The sequence below is a fragment of the Hyla sarda genome, chromosome 4, assembly GCF_029499605.1.
Source record: "Hyla sarda isolate aHylSar1 chromosome 4, aHylSar1.hap1, whole genome shotgun sequence".
Classification (NCBI taxonomy): Eukaryota; Metazoa; Chordata; class Amphibia; order Anura; family Hylidae; genus Hyla; species Hyla sarda.
In genome coordinates this window covers 27,686,824-27,702,282 of record NC_079192.1, presented here as the reverse complement: position 1 = coordinate 27,702,282, position 15,459 = coordinate 27,686,824, and the positions used below count along the sequence as shown (strand labels likewise).

The 15,459-nt window shown below is 47.5% G+C and overlaps 1 protein-coding gene across 1 annotated transcript in view; it reads right to left on the bottom strand.

The window, feature by feature from the left end:
• The window catches only part of LOC130367336 (complement C3-like), a 163,079-nt gene that overhangs the window by 106,221 nt on the left and 41,399 nt on the right, over window positions 1-15,459 (bottom strand). Inside the window, exons 14-15 of the mRNA XM_056569745.1 lie at window positions 13,767-13,919; window positions 10,200-10,329 (exon numbers count right to left, since the gene is read on the bottom strand). Of these exons, the coding sequence (XP_056425720.1) occupies window positions 10,200-10,329; window positions 13,767-13,919 (283 nt within the window). The remainder of the gene's footprint in view (window positions 1-10,199; window positions 10,330-13,766; window positions 13,920-15,459) is intronic.

The window sequence follows — 15,459 nt, the reverse complement described above, 5'->3', positions numbered from 1 at the left end:
TGTGTTCCTAGCCTGTGTTCCAGACCTCCTGCCGTTGCCCCTGACTACGATCCTTGCTGCCTGCCCCGACCTTCTGCTACGTCCGACCTTGCTTCTGTCTACTCCCTTGTACCGCGCCTATCTTCAGCAGTCAGAGAGGTTGAGCCGTTGCTAGTGGATACGACCTGGTCACTACCGCCGCAGCAAGACCATCCCGCTTTGCGGCGGGCTCTGGTGAAAACCAGTAGTGACTTAGAACCGGTCCACTAGCACGGTCCACGCCAATCCCTCTCTGGCACAGAGGATCCACCTCCTGCCAGCCGGCATCGTGACAGTAGATCTGGCCATGGATCCCGCTGAAGTCCCTCTGCCAGTTGTCGCCGACCTCACCACGGTGGTCGCCCAGCAGTCACAACAGATAGCGCAACAAGGCCACCAGCTGTCTCAACTGACCGTGATGCTACAGCAGCTACTACCACAGCTTCAGCAATCATCTCCTCCGCCAGCTCCTGCACCTCCTCCGCAGCGAGTGGCCGCTTCAGGCCTACGACTATCCTTGCCGGATAAATTTGATGGGGACTCTAAATTTTGCCGTGGCTTTCTTTCTCAATGTTCCCTGCACTTGGAGATGATGTCGGACCAGTTTCCTACTGAAAGGTCTAAGGTGGCTTTCGTAGTCAGCCTTCTGTCTGGAAAAGCTCTGTCATGGGCCACACCGCTCTGGGACCGCAATGACCCCGTCACTGCCTCTGTACACTCCTTCTTCTCGGAAATTCGAAGTGTCTTTGAGGAACCTGCCCGAGCCTCTTCTGCTGAGACTGCCCTGTTGAACCTGGTCCAGGGTAATTCTTCCGTTGGCGAGTACGCCGTACAATTCCGTACTCTTGCTTCTGAACTATCCTGGAATAATGAGGCCCTCTGCGCGACCTTTAAAAAAGGCCTATCCAGCAACATTAAAGATGTTCTGGCCGCACGAGAAATCCCTGCTAACCTACATGAACTCATTCATCTTGCCACTCGCATTGACATGCGTTTTTCCGAAAGGCGTCAGGAGCTCCGCCAGGATATGGACTTTGTTCGCACGAGGCGTTTTTTCTCCCCGGCTCCTCTCTCCTCTGGTCCCCTGCAATCCGTTCCTGTGCCTCCCGCCGTGGAGGCTATGCAGGTCGACCGGTCTCGCCTGACACCTCAAGAGAGGACACGACGCCGCATGGAGAATCTCTGCCTGTACTGTGCCGGTACCGAACACTTCCTGAAGGATTGTCCTATCCGTCCTCCCCGCCTGGAAAGACGTACGCTGACTCCGCACAAAGGTGAGACAGTCCTTGATGTCAACTCTGCTTCTCCACGTCTTACTGTGCCTGTGCGGATATCTGCCTCTACCTTCTCCTTCTCTACTATGGCCTTCTTGGATTCCAGATCTGCAGGAAATTTTATTTTGGCCTCTCTCATCAACAGGTTCAACATCCCGGTGACCAGTCTCGCCAGACCCCTCTACATCAATTGTGTTAACAATGAAAGATTGGACTGTACCATACGTTTCCGCACGGAGCCCCTCCTAATGTGCATCGGACCTCATCACGAGAAAATTGAGTTTTTGGTCCTCCCCAATTGCACTTCCGAAATTCTCCTCGGACTACCCTGGCTTCAACACCATTCCCCAACCCTGGATTGGTCCACTGGGGAGATCAAGAGTTGGGGTTCCTCTTGTTTCAAGGACTGCCTTAAACCGGTTCCCAGTTCTCCTTGCCGTGACCCTGTGGTTCCCCCTGTAACCGGTCTCCCTAAGGCCTATATGGACTTTGCGGATGTTTTTTGCAAAAAACAAGCTGAGACTCTACCTCCTCACAGGCCTTATGACTGTCCTATTGACCTCCTCCCGGCAATACTCCACCCCGGGGCAGAATTTATCCTCTCTCTGCCCCAGAGACTCTTGCTATGTCTGAGTACATCCAGGAAAATTTAAAAAAGGGCTTTATCCGCAAATCCTCCTCTCCTGCCGGAGCCGGATTTTTCTTTGTGTCCAAAAAAGATGGCTCCCTACGTCCTTGCATTGACTACCGCGGTCTTAATAAAATCACGGTAAAGAACCGCTACCCCCTACCTCTCATCTCTGAACTCTTTGATCGCCTCCAAGGTGCCCACATCTTTACCAAACTGGACTTAAGAGGTGCTTATAATCTCATCCGCATCAGAGAGGGGGATGAATGGAAAACGGCATTTAACACTAGAGATGGACACTTTGAGTATCTGGTCATGCCCTTTGGCCTGTGCAACGCCCCTGCCGTCTTCCAAGACTTTGTTAATGAAATTTTTCGTGATCTCTTATATTCCTGTGTTGTTGTGTATCTGGACGATATCCTGATTTTTTCTGCCAACCTAGAAGAACACCGCCAGCATGTCCGCATGGTTCTTCAGAGACTTCGTGACAATCAACTTTATGCCAAAATGGAGAAATGTCTGTTTGAATGTCAATCTCTTCCTTTCCTAGGATACTTGGTCTCTGGCCAGGGACTACAAATGGATCCAGACAAACTCTCTGCCGTCTTAGATTGGCCACGCCCCTCCGGACTCCGTGCTATCCAACGTTTTTTGGGGTTCGCCAATTATTACAGACAATTTATTCCACATTTTTCTACCATTGTGGCTCCTATCGTGGCTTTAACCAAAAAGAATGCCAATCCTAAGTCCTGGCCTCCTCAAGCGGAAGACGCCTTTAAACAGCTCAAGTCTGCCTTTTCTTCGGCTCCCGTGCTCTCCAGACCTGACCCATCTAAACCCTTCCTATTGGAGGTTGATGCCTCCTCAGTAGGAGCTGGAGCGGTCCTTCTACAAAAAAATTCTTCCGGGCATGCTGTTACTTGTGTTTTTTTTTTCTAGGACCTTCTCTCCGGCGGAGAGGAACTACTCCATCGGGGATCGAGAGCTACTAGCCATTAAATTAGCACTTGAGGAATGGAGGCATCTGCTGGAGGGATCAAGATTTCCAGTTATTATTTACACCGATCACAAGAACCTCTCCTATCTCCAGTCTGCCCAACGGCTGAATCCTCGCCAGGCCAGGTGGTCTCTGTTCTTTGCCCGATTTAATTTTGAAATTCACTTTCGGCCTGCCGATAAGAACATTAGGGCCGATGCTCTCTCTCGTTCCTCGGATGCCTCGGAAGTAGAGCTCTCTCCGCAACACATCATTCCTCCTGACTGCCTGATCTCCACTTCTCCAGCCTCCATCAGGCAAACTCCTCCAGGGAAGACCTTCGTCTCTCAACGCCAACGCCTCAGAATCCTCAAATGGGGTCACTCCTCCCATCTCGCAGGTCATGCGGGCATCAAGAAATCCGTGCAACTCATCTCTCGTTTCTATTGGTGGCCGACTCTGGAGACGGATGTTGTGGATTTTGTGCGAGCCTGCACTGTCTGTGCCCGGGATAAGACTCCTCGCCAGAAGCCCGCTGGTCTTCTTCATCCTCTGCCTGTCCCCGAACAGCCTTGGTCTCTGATTGGTATGGACTTTATTACAGACTTACCCCCATCCCGTGACAACACTGTTGTTTGGGTGGTCGTTGATCGATTCTCCAAGATGGCACATTTCATCCCTCTTCCTGGTCTCCCTTCAGCGCCTCAGTTGGCAAAGCAATTTTTTGTACACATTTTTCGTCTTCACGGGTTGCCCACGCAGATCGTCTCGGACAGAGGCGTCCAATTCGTGTCAAAATTCTGGAGGGCTCTCTGTAAACAACTCAAGATTAAATTAAACTTTTCTTCTGCCTATCATCCTCAATCCAATGGGCAAGTAGAAAGAATTAACCAGGTCCTGGGTGATTATTTACGGCATTTTGTTTCCTCCCGCCAGGATGACTGGGCAGATCTTCTACCATGGGCCGAATTCTCGTATAACTTCAGAGTCTCTGAATCTTCCTCCAAATCCCCATTTTTCGTGGTGTACGGCCGTCACCCTCTTCCCCCCCTCCCTACTCCCTTGCCCTCTGGTTTGCCCGCTGTGGATGAAATATCTCGTGATCTTTCCACCATATGGAAAGAGACCCCAAATTCTCTCTTACAGGCTTCATCACGCATGAAGAAGTTTGCTGATAAGAAAAGAAGAGCTCCCCCCATTTTTTCTCCTGGAGACAAGGTATGGCTCTCCGCTAAATATGTCCGCTTCCGTGTCCCTAGCTACAAATTGGGACCACGCTATCTTGGTCCTTTCAAAATTTTGTGCCAGATTAATCCTGTCTCTTACAAACTTCTTCTTCCTCCTTCTCTTCGTATTCCTAATGCCTTTCACGTTTCTCTTCTTAAACCACTCATCATCAACCGTTTCTCTCCCAAACTTGTTTCTCCCACTCCTGTTTCCGGCTCCTCGGACATCTTCTCCGTAAAGGAGATACTGGCCTCCAAGAAGGTCAGAGGGAAAACTTTTTTTTTGGTCGATTGGGAGGGTTGTGGTCCTGAAGAGAGATCCTGGGAACCTGAGGACAATATCCTAGACAAAAGTCTGCTCCTCAGGTTCTCAGGCTCTAAGAAGAGGGGGAGACCCAAGGGGGGGGGTACTGTTACGCCGAGCACTCCGGGTCCCCGCTCCTCCCCGGAGCGCTCGCTACACTCTCGCTACTGCAGCGCTCCGGTCAGATCCACTGACCCGGTGCGCTGCGATACCGCCTCCAGCCGGGATGCGATTCGCGATGCGGGTGGCGCCCGCTCGCGATGCGCACCCCGGCTCCCGTACCTGACTCGCTCTCCGTCGGTCCTGTCCCGGCGCGCGCGGCCCCGCTCCCTAGGGCGCGCGCGCGCCGGGTCTCTGCGATTTAAAGGGCCACTGCGCCGCTGATTGGCGCAAGTGGTTCTAATTAGTGTGTTCACCTGTGCACTCCCTATGTATACCTCACTTCCCCTGCACTCCCTCGCCGGATCTTGTTGCCATTGTGCCAGTGAAAGCGTTTCCTTGTGTGTTCCTAGCCTGTGTTCCAGACCTCCTGCCGTTGCCCCTGACTACGATCCTTGCTGCCTGCCCCGACCTTCTGCTACGTCCGACCTTGCTTCTGTCTACTCCCTTGTACCGCGCCTATCTTCAGCAGTCAGAGAGGTTGAGCCGTTGCTAGTGGATACGACCTGGTCACTACCGCCGCAGCAAGACCATCCCGCTTTGCGGCGGGCTCTGGTGAAAACCAGTAGTGACTTAGAACCGGTCCACTAGCACGGTCCACGCCAATCCCTCTCTGGCACAGAGGATCCACCTCCTGCCAGCCGGCATCGTGACAAACACACAGGATGGACGTCAGTTATCCAGTAATCCCAAAAGCTGGTTCCAAATGTTCATCCAATAAATAAGTCCAAAAGCAATTATAGAAGTAGTGTTCACATGATTTTTGGCATCCCAGACCTTTATGGTATGTCTGATAAACACCATAAAGGTCGAAACATTGCATAATTGTGTATTTTGATGACAATAAATAGAGATGGCGAATTTTTCAAAAATTTGACTTGGCCAATTCACCGAATTCTCCCCAAAAATTTGGGTTTGATCCAAATTTATTCACGACAAATTTCTATTAAAAACGGCTATTTCTGGGTTACATAGAGCCTCCACAGGGGTGTAGAACACTTTGCCTTGCCGTAAAACGCATAGGGAGTGTGCTGGGGCAGTGAAATAATACTGTTAGTTATTCAGTATGACATGCAGATTACATGCGTCGCTATTAGAATCACTGCCACAGAGTGGCACAATGACAGAGCCTGGTCATGGCAGCAGGGTCGGGAGACCATATGGCATCACAATTAAAGAGATTAAACAGATTTTTGAGATGTCAATTGAAGAGTTTAAAGAGATTACTGAGTTTAATGTGCCATCAGCTCATGAGATCATATGGCGGCACAATGACACAGTCTGGAGGTGGTGGCAGGCTATGTAGGCTGCAGAGCGGCACAATGACAGAGTAGTGTGTCAGTTTGTCCTCCCTCTCAGTGGTGCAGGCCTGACCCGGGAGGGCTACTTGTCTAAAATATTAAGCCATACACATGTAAGTCAACATGGCTGGTACTGTGAAACTGCAATGAGTGGCACAATGACTCATTGAGCCTGGATGTGGCAGCAGCATGACGAGACCATAGGGCGGCACAATGACACAGCCTGGAGGTGGAAGCAGCATGAGGAGATCACATGGCAGCACAATGACACAGCCTGGAGGTGGTGGCAGCCCATGTAGGCCATAGAGCAGCACAATGACAGAGCCTGGACATGGCAGCAGCAGTATCAGGAGTCCTGAAAGTGACCTGGTGACAGGGTGGGGTGGTAGGTGGCAATACCAGTACCCGCTGACAAAGGTGGGTGAAAGAAGGAGCACTTGGCATCAGATGTGTGGCATCAGGCGGGTGGCAGGATCTGAATAGTAACTGAAGCAGGTAGGCAGAAGAAACCGGTCTCTTTTGTCAAAGTGTTGGTGTGGCACCATGGATAATCTAGTCTGATGCATCAGGCATTGGTGGGTGGAAATCCTGGCTGATTCAAGACTGATTCATCTTCACAAAGGTCAGTCTCTCCACATTTTTGGTGGACAGGTGAGTCCTCCTATGGCCCCTGCCATACTAAACATCTGCTCTGATGCCACACTACTGGCCGGGCAGGACAGCTTTTCCAGGGCAAACTGTGCTTGTTGCAGCCACAAATCCAGTTTGGCTGTCTAGAAGTCCAACGGATCTTCAATGTGGGTTGGCAGGGTCATGTCCAAGTATGCCACCACCTGCTGGTTCATGTCCTGCTCAAGTTCTACCTGCTGCTGTTGATTAGTTGCTTCACTATGCAGGTGAAGAAAGCTACTACAGAAAGCCTCTGTTGTAGGTTAGTTTGTCCTCTCTCTCAGTAGGTGTAAAAAATGCCCCCCATTTTGTGCCGGTAGTGAGGGTCCAACAAGGTGGAGAGCCAGAAGTCATCCCGCTGCCAAATGGTGACAATTAGGCAGTCACTATACAAGCAAGTAAGCATGCATCGTGCCATTTGTGCAAGTGACTCGGAAGGACTCCCTGCCTCCATCTCCACTGCATACTGCCACGGTGTGTCTAGGTCCTCTGTCTTGTCTTCCTAATCACTCTGCTCCTCTGGCTACTCCTCCTCTCCTGTCAGCTGAGTATCAAAACAACCCATTTGGTTGCACATTGCCTTTGCTCCACTGTCCTCCTCCCGTTCCTCCTCCTCCTGCCCTTCAATTTCAGCCTCCACAGGGCTCATGTGGCCGTTACATGTAGGCACCACCTCTACAGTGCCCTTGCAGATGGGTGAACACTTTAGGAACCGCTTGACAACCAGATTTAACATATGTGCCATGCAGGGCGCATAGCTCAGACTTCCTTGACGCAGTGCAGACAAGATGTTCTTCCCGTTGTCGGTCACCATGGTTCCCATTTTCAGTCATCGCGGAGAAAGACATGATTTGATTTCTTGACTAATCACTTTGAGCAGTTCCTCCCCTGTGTGACTCCTTTCGCCAAGGCAAACTAGGTGAAGAACAGTGTGATACCGCCGTGCCCTGCACACTTGATATGCTGGAGGGGCACTGAGACTTGTCAGGGCAGAGGAGGCTGAGGACATGGTGGAGAATGGAGTCAGACATTGTCGCAGGACCAACAGCGTGAGAAGGTGGAGGCGGAAGCGGCGTGACCTGGCCAAGTTGCTGGTGTAGCTGTTCAGGAACCACATTCACCCAGTAGGCAGTAAAGGACATGTATTGTCCCTGACCGTAGTTACAGATCCACAAGTCAGTGCTGCCGTGCACTTTGGTAAACACTGACAGGCTCAAGGACTGGCCCACCTTCTGTTCTACATATTTGTGCAAAGCTGGTACTGATTTATTCGCAAAGAAATGACGGCTTGGGACTCTCCACCTTGGCTCAGCACAAGCCATCAGTTCTCTGAAAGGTGCAGAGTCCACCACTTGAAAAGGGAGGGACTGCACCACCAGCAACTTGGACAGGAGCAGATTCAGCTTCTGTGCTGTTGGATGAGTGGGTGCATACTGCTGTCACTTGGAAGTTTCTTTGGTGATTGATTGCTGCCAGAATGACTGACGAGAAGTAGGAGGAGCAGGAGCATCTGGACCAACAGAAGATGGGAATGGCAGACAGCTCCCCTTGTCTGAGGTGGTGGAGCTTTGCCTGGCTGAAACAGAGAGCAGCATACCATTGGGTGATGCAGCGGTTGCCGCAGCAGGCTGGACCACCACATCAGAGCCACGGTTCTCCCAGGCCGCTTTATGGTGAAGCTGCAAATGTTGACGCAGGGCCGTGGTGCCAACATTGGGACCCTGACCACGCTTCACCCTCTGCCAACACATCTTGCATGTGGCTATGTTAACCTCCTCCAGATATTTGACAAAAAAACTGCCACACCGCCGAGTAGCTGATTTTCCCCCCAGCAGTCTGCGCGGACTCCAGGAACCCCTGCTCCACTACCTCCCGGGTAGGTAGGCTGTTGTGAAGCAGGTGGTCTCCCCCGGGCATGTTTGACTCCAGACTGCCACTCTGCTGACTCCCAACCATGCTAACACCTTGCTGGCTCAGCTGCTGCCTCACGGGCAATCTGCCACCCTGATGATGATGAAGCCCCTTCAGCACCCAGCTCCCAAGTGCGATCGGCTTCTTCATCATTGAGTTGTGTCTGCACGTCACTGATGTCCTCCTTAAGTTACTCAACAGTGTCTGTTTCAGGAGTCTGAACACTCGCAACACCACCTTCCACGTCACTCTCCCCATCACTACTTGCCCGCCTAGCGAAGGAAGCGGCGAATGTCTCTCCCTCATCTTTGCTAAGCAGTAGCTGCTGACTGTCCTCTATTTCATCGTCTTTGCTGTTTAGTGGAGCTGGACCCACAACATATAATACTTCTCTGCGTGAGGGAACAGTATAGGACAGAGGCAGTTGGAGGACAGGGACATGCCAACTGAGGGTTGAGTCTGAGGATTAACTGGGGTTGTCGGATGTCACTTGGGATGAAGTGGATGACCGAGTTAACCAATCGATGACAGCAGATGGGTTGCTGGTCAAGGCACGACCGCTAGCTGACACCAGGAGCTCAGACCTCTCGCTGCGACTCCTGCTGCCACGTGCCCTTTCTCTGCTGTGACCTCTGCCTGCGCCTGATGAATTTAGGCCTCTGTCACTCCTCTGCACGGCCTGGCACTTCTCTGCCTGACATACTTGTAGAACAGTGGTGTGCGTATATATTTTACTCTTTATAGAGCAATACGCCCCTATACGGCTACAACAGAAACTTGCGGAACACTCAATGTGTGTTTTTACATCCCTGCTTTTACACTTACTGCCCTCTATTAGTTTTAACCAGAAAAAAATGTAGAACTGCAGAGTGTGTATATTTTTTACTTTTTTTTTTACAGTAATACACCCCAGTACAGTTGCAACAGAAAAAACGTACTCTTTCTCTCAGAACTCTGGTTGCTTGCAGTCTTTGAATGGGGAGTGCTTCCTGTGATGATCTAAATTGGCAGACTATGAAACGTCTTCTAAACTTTCCCTGCCTGCCTGCAGTGATGCGGATTTGAGGTCAATGGATTTCCCCTGTGCTGATCTGAATTGTCAGCAGTAACGGTGATTAGTGACCACACAGTGTCTGCTCTCTCTCTAGCAAGAAAAAATGTGGGCTTGAGGTCAATGGATTCACCACTATAAAGATCTGTATTGTCAGTGCGCACACACAATCTCTGATCTCTCAGCAAAATGCACGTATTCGGCAATGACTGCCGAATATATAGGGCTATGACATCACAGGGCTGGCTGGCTGCTGATAGGCTGCATGCCGTCATGTGATTCACAATGATCCCAATTACCCGCCTTCCCAGAGTTCCTTGCCCCATGTCCTCACACGTGTCGCCGCCATTTTAGCCCCCCACACAAAATGTAGTAAATGAAGCGATTTGTTACCACGAAGCGCGAGGAAATTTGGATTTGTTCCGAATCATAATTTTCATTACATTCTTAATGAATTCGACTTTGTCAGCTTTGATTTGCCTATCTCTACCAATAAACATTGGACTTATCTAAGGGACATTGCCAATCGGTGCTGTACTTATACCAGTATGGCATGTCCTGAATCCTGCAATGGCAGGGAGACTGGGGACCATCGATGTTGGATAGTAGAGGGGGGGGGGGGGTGTAAGCACATATACTATGATCACTTAAAAAAAAAATAACAGACTTCCATGTTCTTCACCTGCTCGCGTGCGAGTTTCCACTTTGAAGTTGCTCTGTACAGCCAGTCCAGCATCATAAAACACTTCCATGTTATCGACTCCTCTTCCTGGGGTGCAGCCAAGGTCTGATTTATCAATTATATCCCATACCTGCAAAATACAAATGGGGTAGGGTTATTAAAATGGTACACTAAAGACCCTATTCCAAAGGCTGATAGTAAAGGATAATGAGCTCCGATCTCTGAGATCTACTTGTCTACTTATACTTCATCATCATTTCAAGCCAAATGTGATTTACCCTGTGAAAATGCCGCAGCGCCAACTCAGCGGTGCACTGTGTTAAAGATCTAATCTTTATGTGAGCCAAATGGTTGGGTGCTGTCTGCCATGTCTCTGGATGCGCCTGTCTGAGTGTCTTGTCACAAATTACCGCCAAAGAGTGGGTAAACAGCATTTCAAAAAAGGGACAGTGACAACATTTTTAACTCCAAAGCTATATTCCAGTATACATATTGTACTGGATTTGGATTAAGTTGTTTGAAGGAATCTAAGTGTGAGAAGTCTATTTTCTTCCCTGTGTATGTAGTCTTCAATAACAAGAAGGTTGTGGGTCACTGTGGGACACCAGGTTAATACCATTTTGCCATGTGACATACCCATCAGGCACTCCTTTTTATCTAGGTTTCCCATGTAGTTTTCCCCATTATCCGTGTCCACCCTATATCTAGTTTCCAATATTAGTCAGGACCATCCCTTAAAGGGGAACTCAAGTATGTAACATATCCCTTCTCTTGTGCATAGAGGATAAGTGTCTGATTGTGAGGGGTCTGACTGATTGGACCCCCTGTGATCTCCAGAACGGGAACCTACTCATCTCCCTAAGCACTCTGGCCCTAACCTTCCTAGACAAACTTATTTTGGGAGTGACAGCCCAGTCAGCCAATCACCAGCTGCTGCTGCAATGTTCCACCTCAGCTGGTGATTGGGTAAGCAAGTCATCACCATTGGATGGACCCCTCGCGATCAGACACTTATCCTCTATCCACAGTATAGGGGATATTTTTTGTACAAGCTGAGGTACCCCTTTAAGGTAGTTTGCTCTATTAGCCTCGTGACCCCTGCAGATAACGTAAAAAAAAATTGCTACACAAATGGATGTTTTGTTTTCTATATTAGCTGTACATTTTTATTTATCACAAATTTATAGCAAATCTAATATTTATAATAATAAAAAAATGACAAATTAAAATGAATAAAACACAAACATAAATCAACAGTAAATGCAACATCTACAAACTGGATAGTTTTAACCACTTTAAAGGGGTGCTCCCGTGGAAAAGTTTTTTTTTTTTTCAAATCAACTGGTATACCACTATAAAGGAAAAGGATGACTGGTACCTTAAAAACCAGAATGATAAATAAATCCTTTGGCGTAGAGAATTGAACTATTGTATATTAGCAAATGAACACCAATTAGGCAAAAGATAATTTCAATATTTTTTACTAAAAGTAATAAAGTGCCCACAAGGTAGCAATACACAAAAAATATATATATAAAGTGATGGGATAAAGGGATAGGATACAGGTGAATATCTACACTAGAGTTCCTACCTATCTAGGTTGGTAACTCCTAAACTAAGTGTGGATGGGGAAAGGAAAGATCAAATCACAAAAATTATGATGACACTTAATAAGCAAACCTCTCTAACCAACGCATTTCACCCGATAGTTTGTAGGGCTCATCAGGGAATGAGAGGAGGCAAATGAGGTCTAGTAGTCACAATACTAAGTGACAATAGGTACGATAATTACAACAATAGATAATTAGCAATATAAATGTTAGATAAAATAATTAGTAGGCACAACAGATATAAATATTAGATACAAAACATGTATATTATTAGATACAAACAAAGATTTAAGGGTTAAATACCTCATTTGAAGAGACTATGTTTCTTTATTTTTCTAGTGTGGATAATCTCATTTCATCAAGCAACTATCTTATATTTGGTATGCGGTGATCATCTTACCACACTTACAAGTCTATATTTTTGGGCATCTCTACCAACATAACATCAGGCCATTATCTATAATCATTTAACCTCTGTGTGTCCACCTCTTTACTGTATTGTATTGTTTCAGCTCGGCGCGCGCCGAGCTAAAACAAGCCGGCATTTCTGCTACTGCAGGACGCTGCGCTCCCGGAGTATTAATCAGGAGAAGATCAGCTTAATCGTACATCACTTCAGGGCTGAGTACACAGCAGAAATCCTGAAAGCGCTGGCTTGATCTTGTAATGTATTTGGAGCCCAACACTTATGTAGCAAACTATATATAAATAAATATTCTGTTTGGCTGCAAAGCAGATGTTGTAAGGCATGCGATACCCCCTTTAAAATTCCCCTGAGGAAGGAGCTATACCAATAGGGGCGCCAGAAACGCGTTGGGAATAGAGAGGATTCAATAGGGGTTCTAGTCTCCTGAGAAACCTAGGAGATGACTTGTGTTATTAACAGTGTCTTTCTATAAAACAGTGTCGCATTGGTGGCACTGTACCCAGCTGATCAAACTTCATCACTATCATGTGACTTTATATTTTATCAGGACATTAATAAATGTTAAGTTTTATTTAGCACCTCCCTTACCACTATTTTTTTCTCACATAGTGTTATACCTAAATCAACTGGTGCCAGAAAGCTAAACAGATTTGTAAATGACTTCTATTCAAAAATCTTAAACCTTCCAATGCATTTTATGGGCTGGATACTACAGAGGAAATGCTTTTCTTTTTGGATTTCTCTGATGTCTTGACCACAGTGCTCTCTGCTGACCTCTGCTGTCCATTTTAGGAACTGTCCAGAGCAGCATATATTTGCTATGGGGATTTTCTCCCGCTCTGGACAGTTCCAAAAATGGACAGCAGAGGTCAGCAGAGAGCACTGTGGTCATGGCATCGGAGAAATCCAAAAAGAAAAGCATTTCCTCTGTAGTATGTAGCCCCTAAAAAGTACTGGCACCTGTTGATTTAAAAAAAAAAAGTTTTCCACGGGAGTACCCCTTTAATTCTGGTCAGCTTGATTCTGACATTTTCCAAGCAAAAAGTTTGGTTTTAATTATTAACTTTTACAGATTTTGGCTCCAAACTGCTGACACACTCTTCTTTTAGGTTTTAAAATGTACACTGAAGGGTTTGTCGGGTATACAAAAAAATTCTGGAGCATGACATGGAAAGATTAGGTGTGAGGATTGTGTGCAAACATTTTGGTGTACAAACCGAGCTGAGACCTTGGGTTCCCCAATAATAAATTCCCACCAATGTTCCAGTCAGGGGTGTTGTTAGTCTGAAGATACCAGGGGCACCATTGGGCACTACCAAAGAAAAGGGGACACAGATACAATGATATGGATGATCACTAGGACCATGAAACCCAGCACATCTGTCCGTGATACCAGGAACTAGCCAATCCTACATTTCCTATTGGCATTATAACATGTCCGCGTCCCTGCTCATAAAATCATGACTCCCTAATCGATAATATGATGACATCATGATTCGGAGTTAATAGTCATTGAGAGGGGGCACTCACCTTTTTTTGCCACATCCTCAGCTTTTCATTCTGCTCATAGAGTCGTTTTTGCACAGTAACCAACCCCACTATGGCCTTGTGATCAGCTTTCACCGTGAGTGTCATGGAAGAGCCGGGGGTGTACACTCGGTTTTCTTGGCCTGTCACCACCAACTGCAAGAATACAGATCTATGTTACTATATATACCCTCAAGTTACAATATTAATCGGTTCCAGGATGACCATTGTATGGGGAAACCATTGTATGTTGAGACCATGACTCTATGGAAACCTGGTAATTGGTTCTGAAGCCACCAAAATGTCATCCAAAAATAGGAAAAAGTGGGGATTAAAGAAAAATAAGTAGATAACTAATATAGATAAAGCAAATCCTTACATATAAAAGTAAGAAAGATCTGCTGGAGCTGTAATCACTGTCTATGTAGAGGACATGATCTTCTTCAGGGTCCTGTACGTACGCAATGTCCTAAAAAAGTAACATGGAGCCGCCCTCACCAGGTGTCCAAAGGAGCAGCTAACCCTGGCACAGGTAAAGAGTACAGAACATGTAATACCTCCCTGTACTGTAGGGGGCGCTACCAGACACCAGTCAGTGCATACACTTCAGTAATACAGGTAAAGAGTAGTACAGAACATGTAATACCTCCCTGTACTGTAGGGGGCGCTACCAGACACCAGTCAGTGCATACACTTCAGTAATACAGGTAAAGAGTAGTACAGAACATGTAATACCTCCCTGTACTGTAGGGGGCGCTACCAGACACCAGTCAGTGCATACACTTCAGTTATACAGGTAAAGAGTAGTACAGAACATGTAATGCCTCCCTGTACTGTAGGGGGCGCTACCAGACACCAGTCAGTGCATACACTTCAGTAATACAGGTAAAGAGTGCAGAACATGTAATACCTCCCTGTACTGTAGGGGGCGCTACCAAACAGCAGTCAGTGCATACGCTTTAGTAAAACAGGGGTTTTACCAGTAAAATGCCCCACTGATTGGTCGATTCTTCCGGCCATTGACACGTTTCACAGATCTGGACTGTCTGTACATTGTATGTTAAGTCTGGTTTCAAGTTACAATGGTCCAGAAAAGACCATTGTATGGGGAAACTATTGTATGTTGAGGCCATTGTAAGTTGAGGGGTCACTGTATATTGTCCTTTGGAAGATTTATTGTACAGAACATACAAAACCTAAGAGGGCTTAAGTGGCAGCAGTGGCTGATCAGCACCAACCATGGAGTGGGCTGTATTCCAAAAACACGTCAGGAAGCATGACGGCTAACATCAGAGGAAAAGTAATGGGGCAGAGTGATTTGTATGAAATTTCGATATCTTTCATCTGACAATTAAATTCATGTATGAAGTAGGTTATAGCCTAAAAGAGTAAAAAAAATAAAATAAATAAATGAAAAAAATGGAAACAACAGACCATTAGCTATAAAACTCCTCTTAAAGGGGTACTCCACTGGCCAGCGTGGAAACTAAATGTTCCAAATTGTTACGCCGAGCGCTCCGGGTCCCCGCTCCTCCCCAGAGCGCTCGCTACACTCTCGCTACTGCAGCGCTCCGGTCAGATCCACTGACCCGGTGCGCTGCGATACCGCCTCCAGCCGGGATGCGATTCGCGATGCGGGTGGCGCCCGCTCGCGATGCGCACCCCGGCTCCCGTACCTGACTCGCTCTCCGTCGGT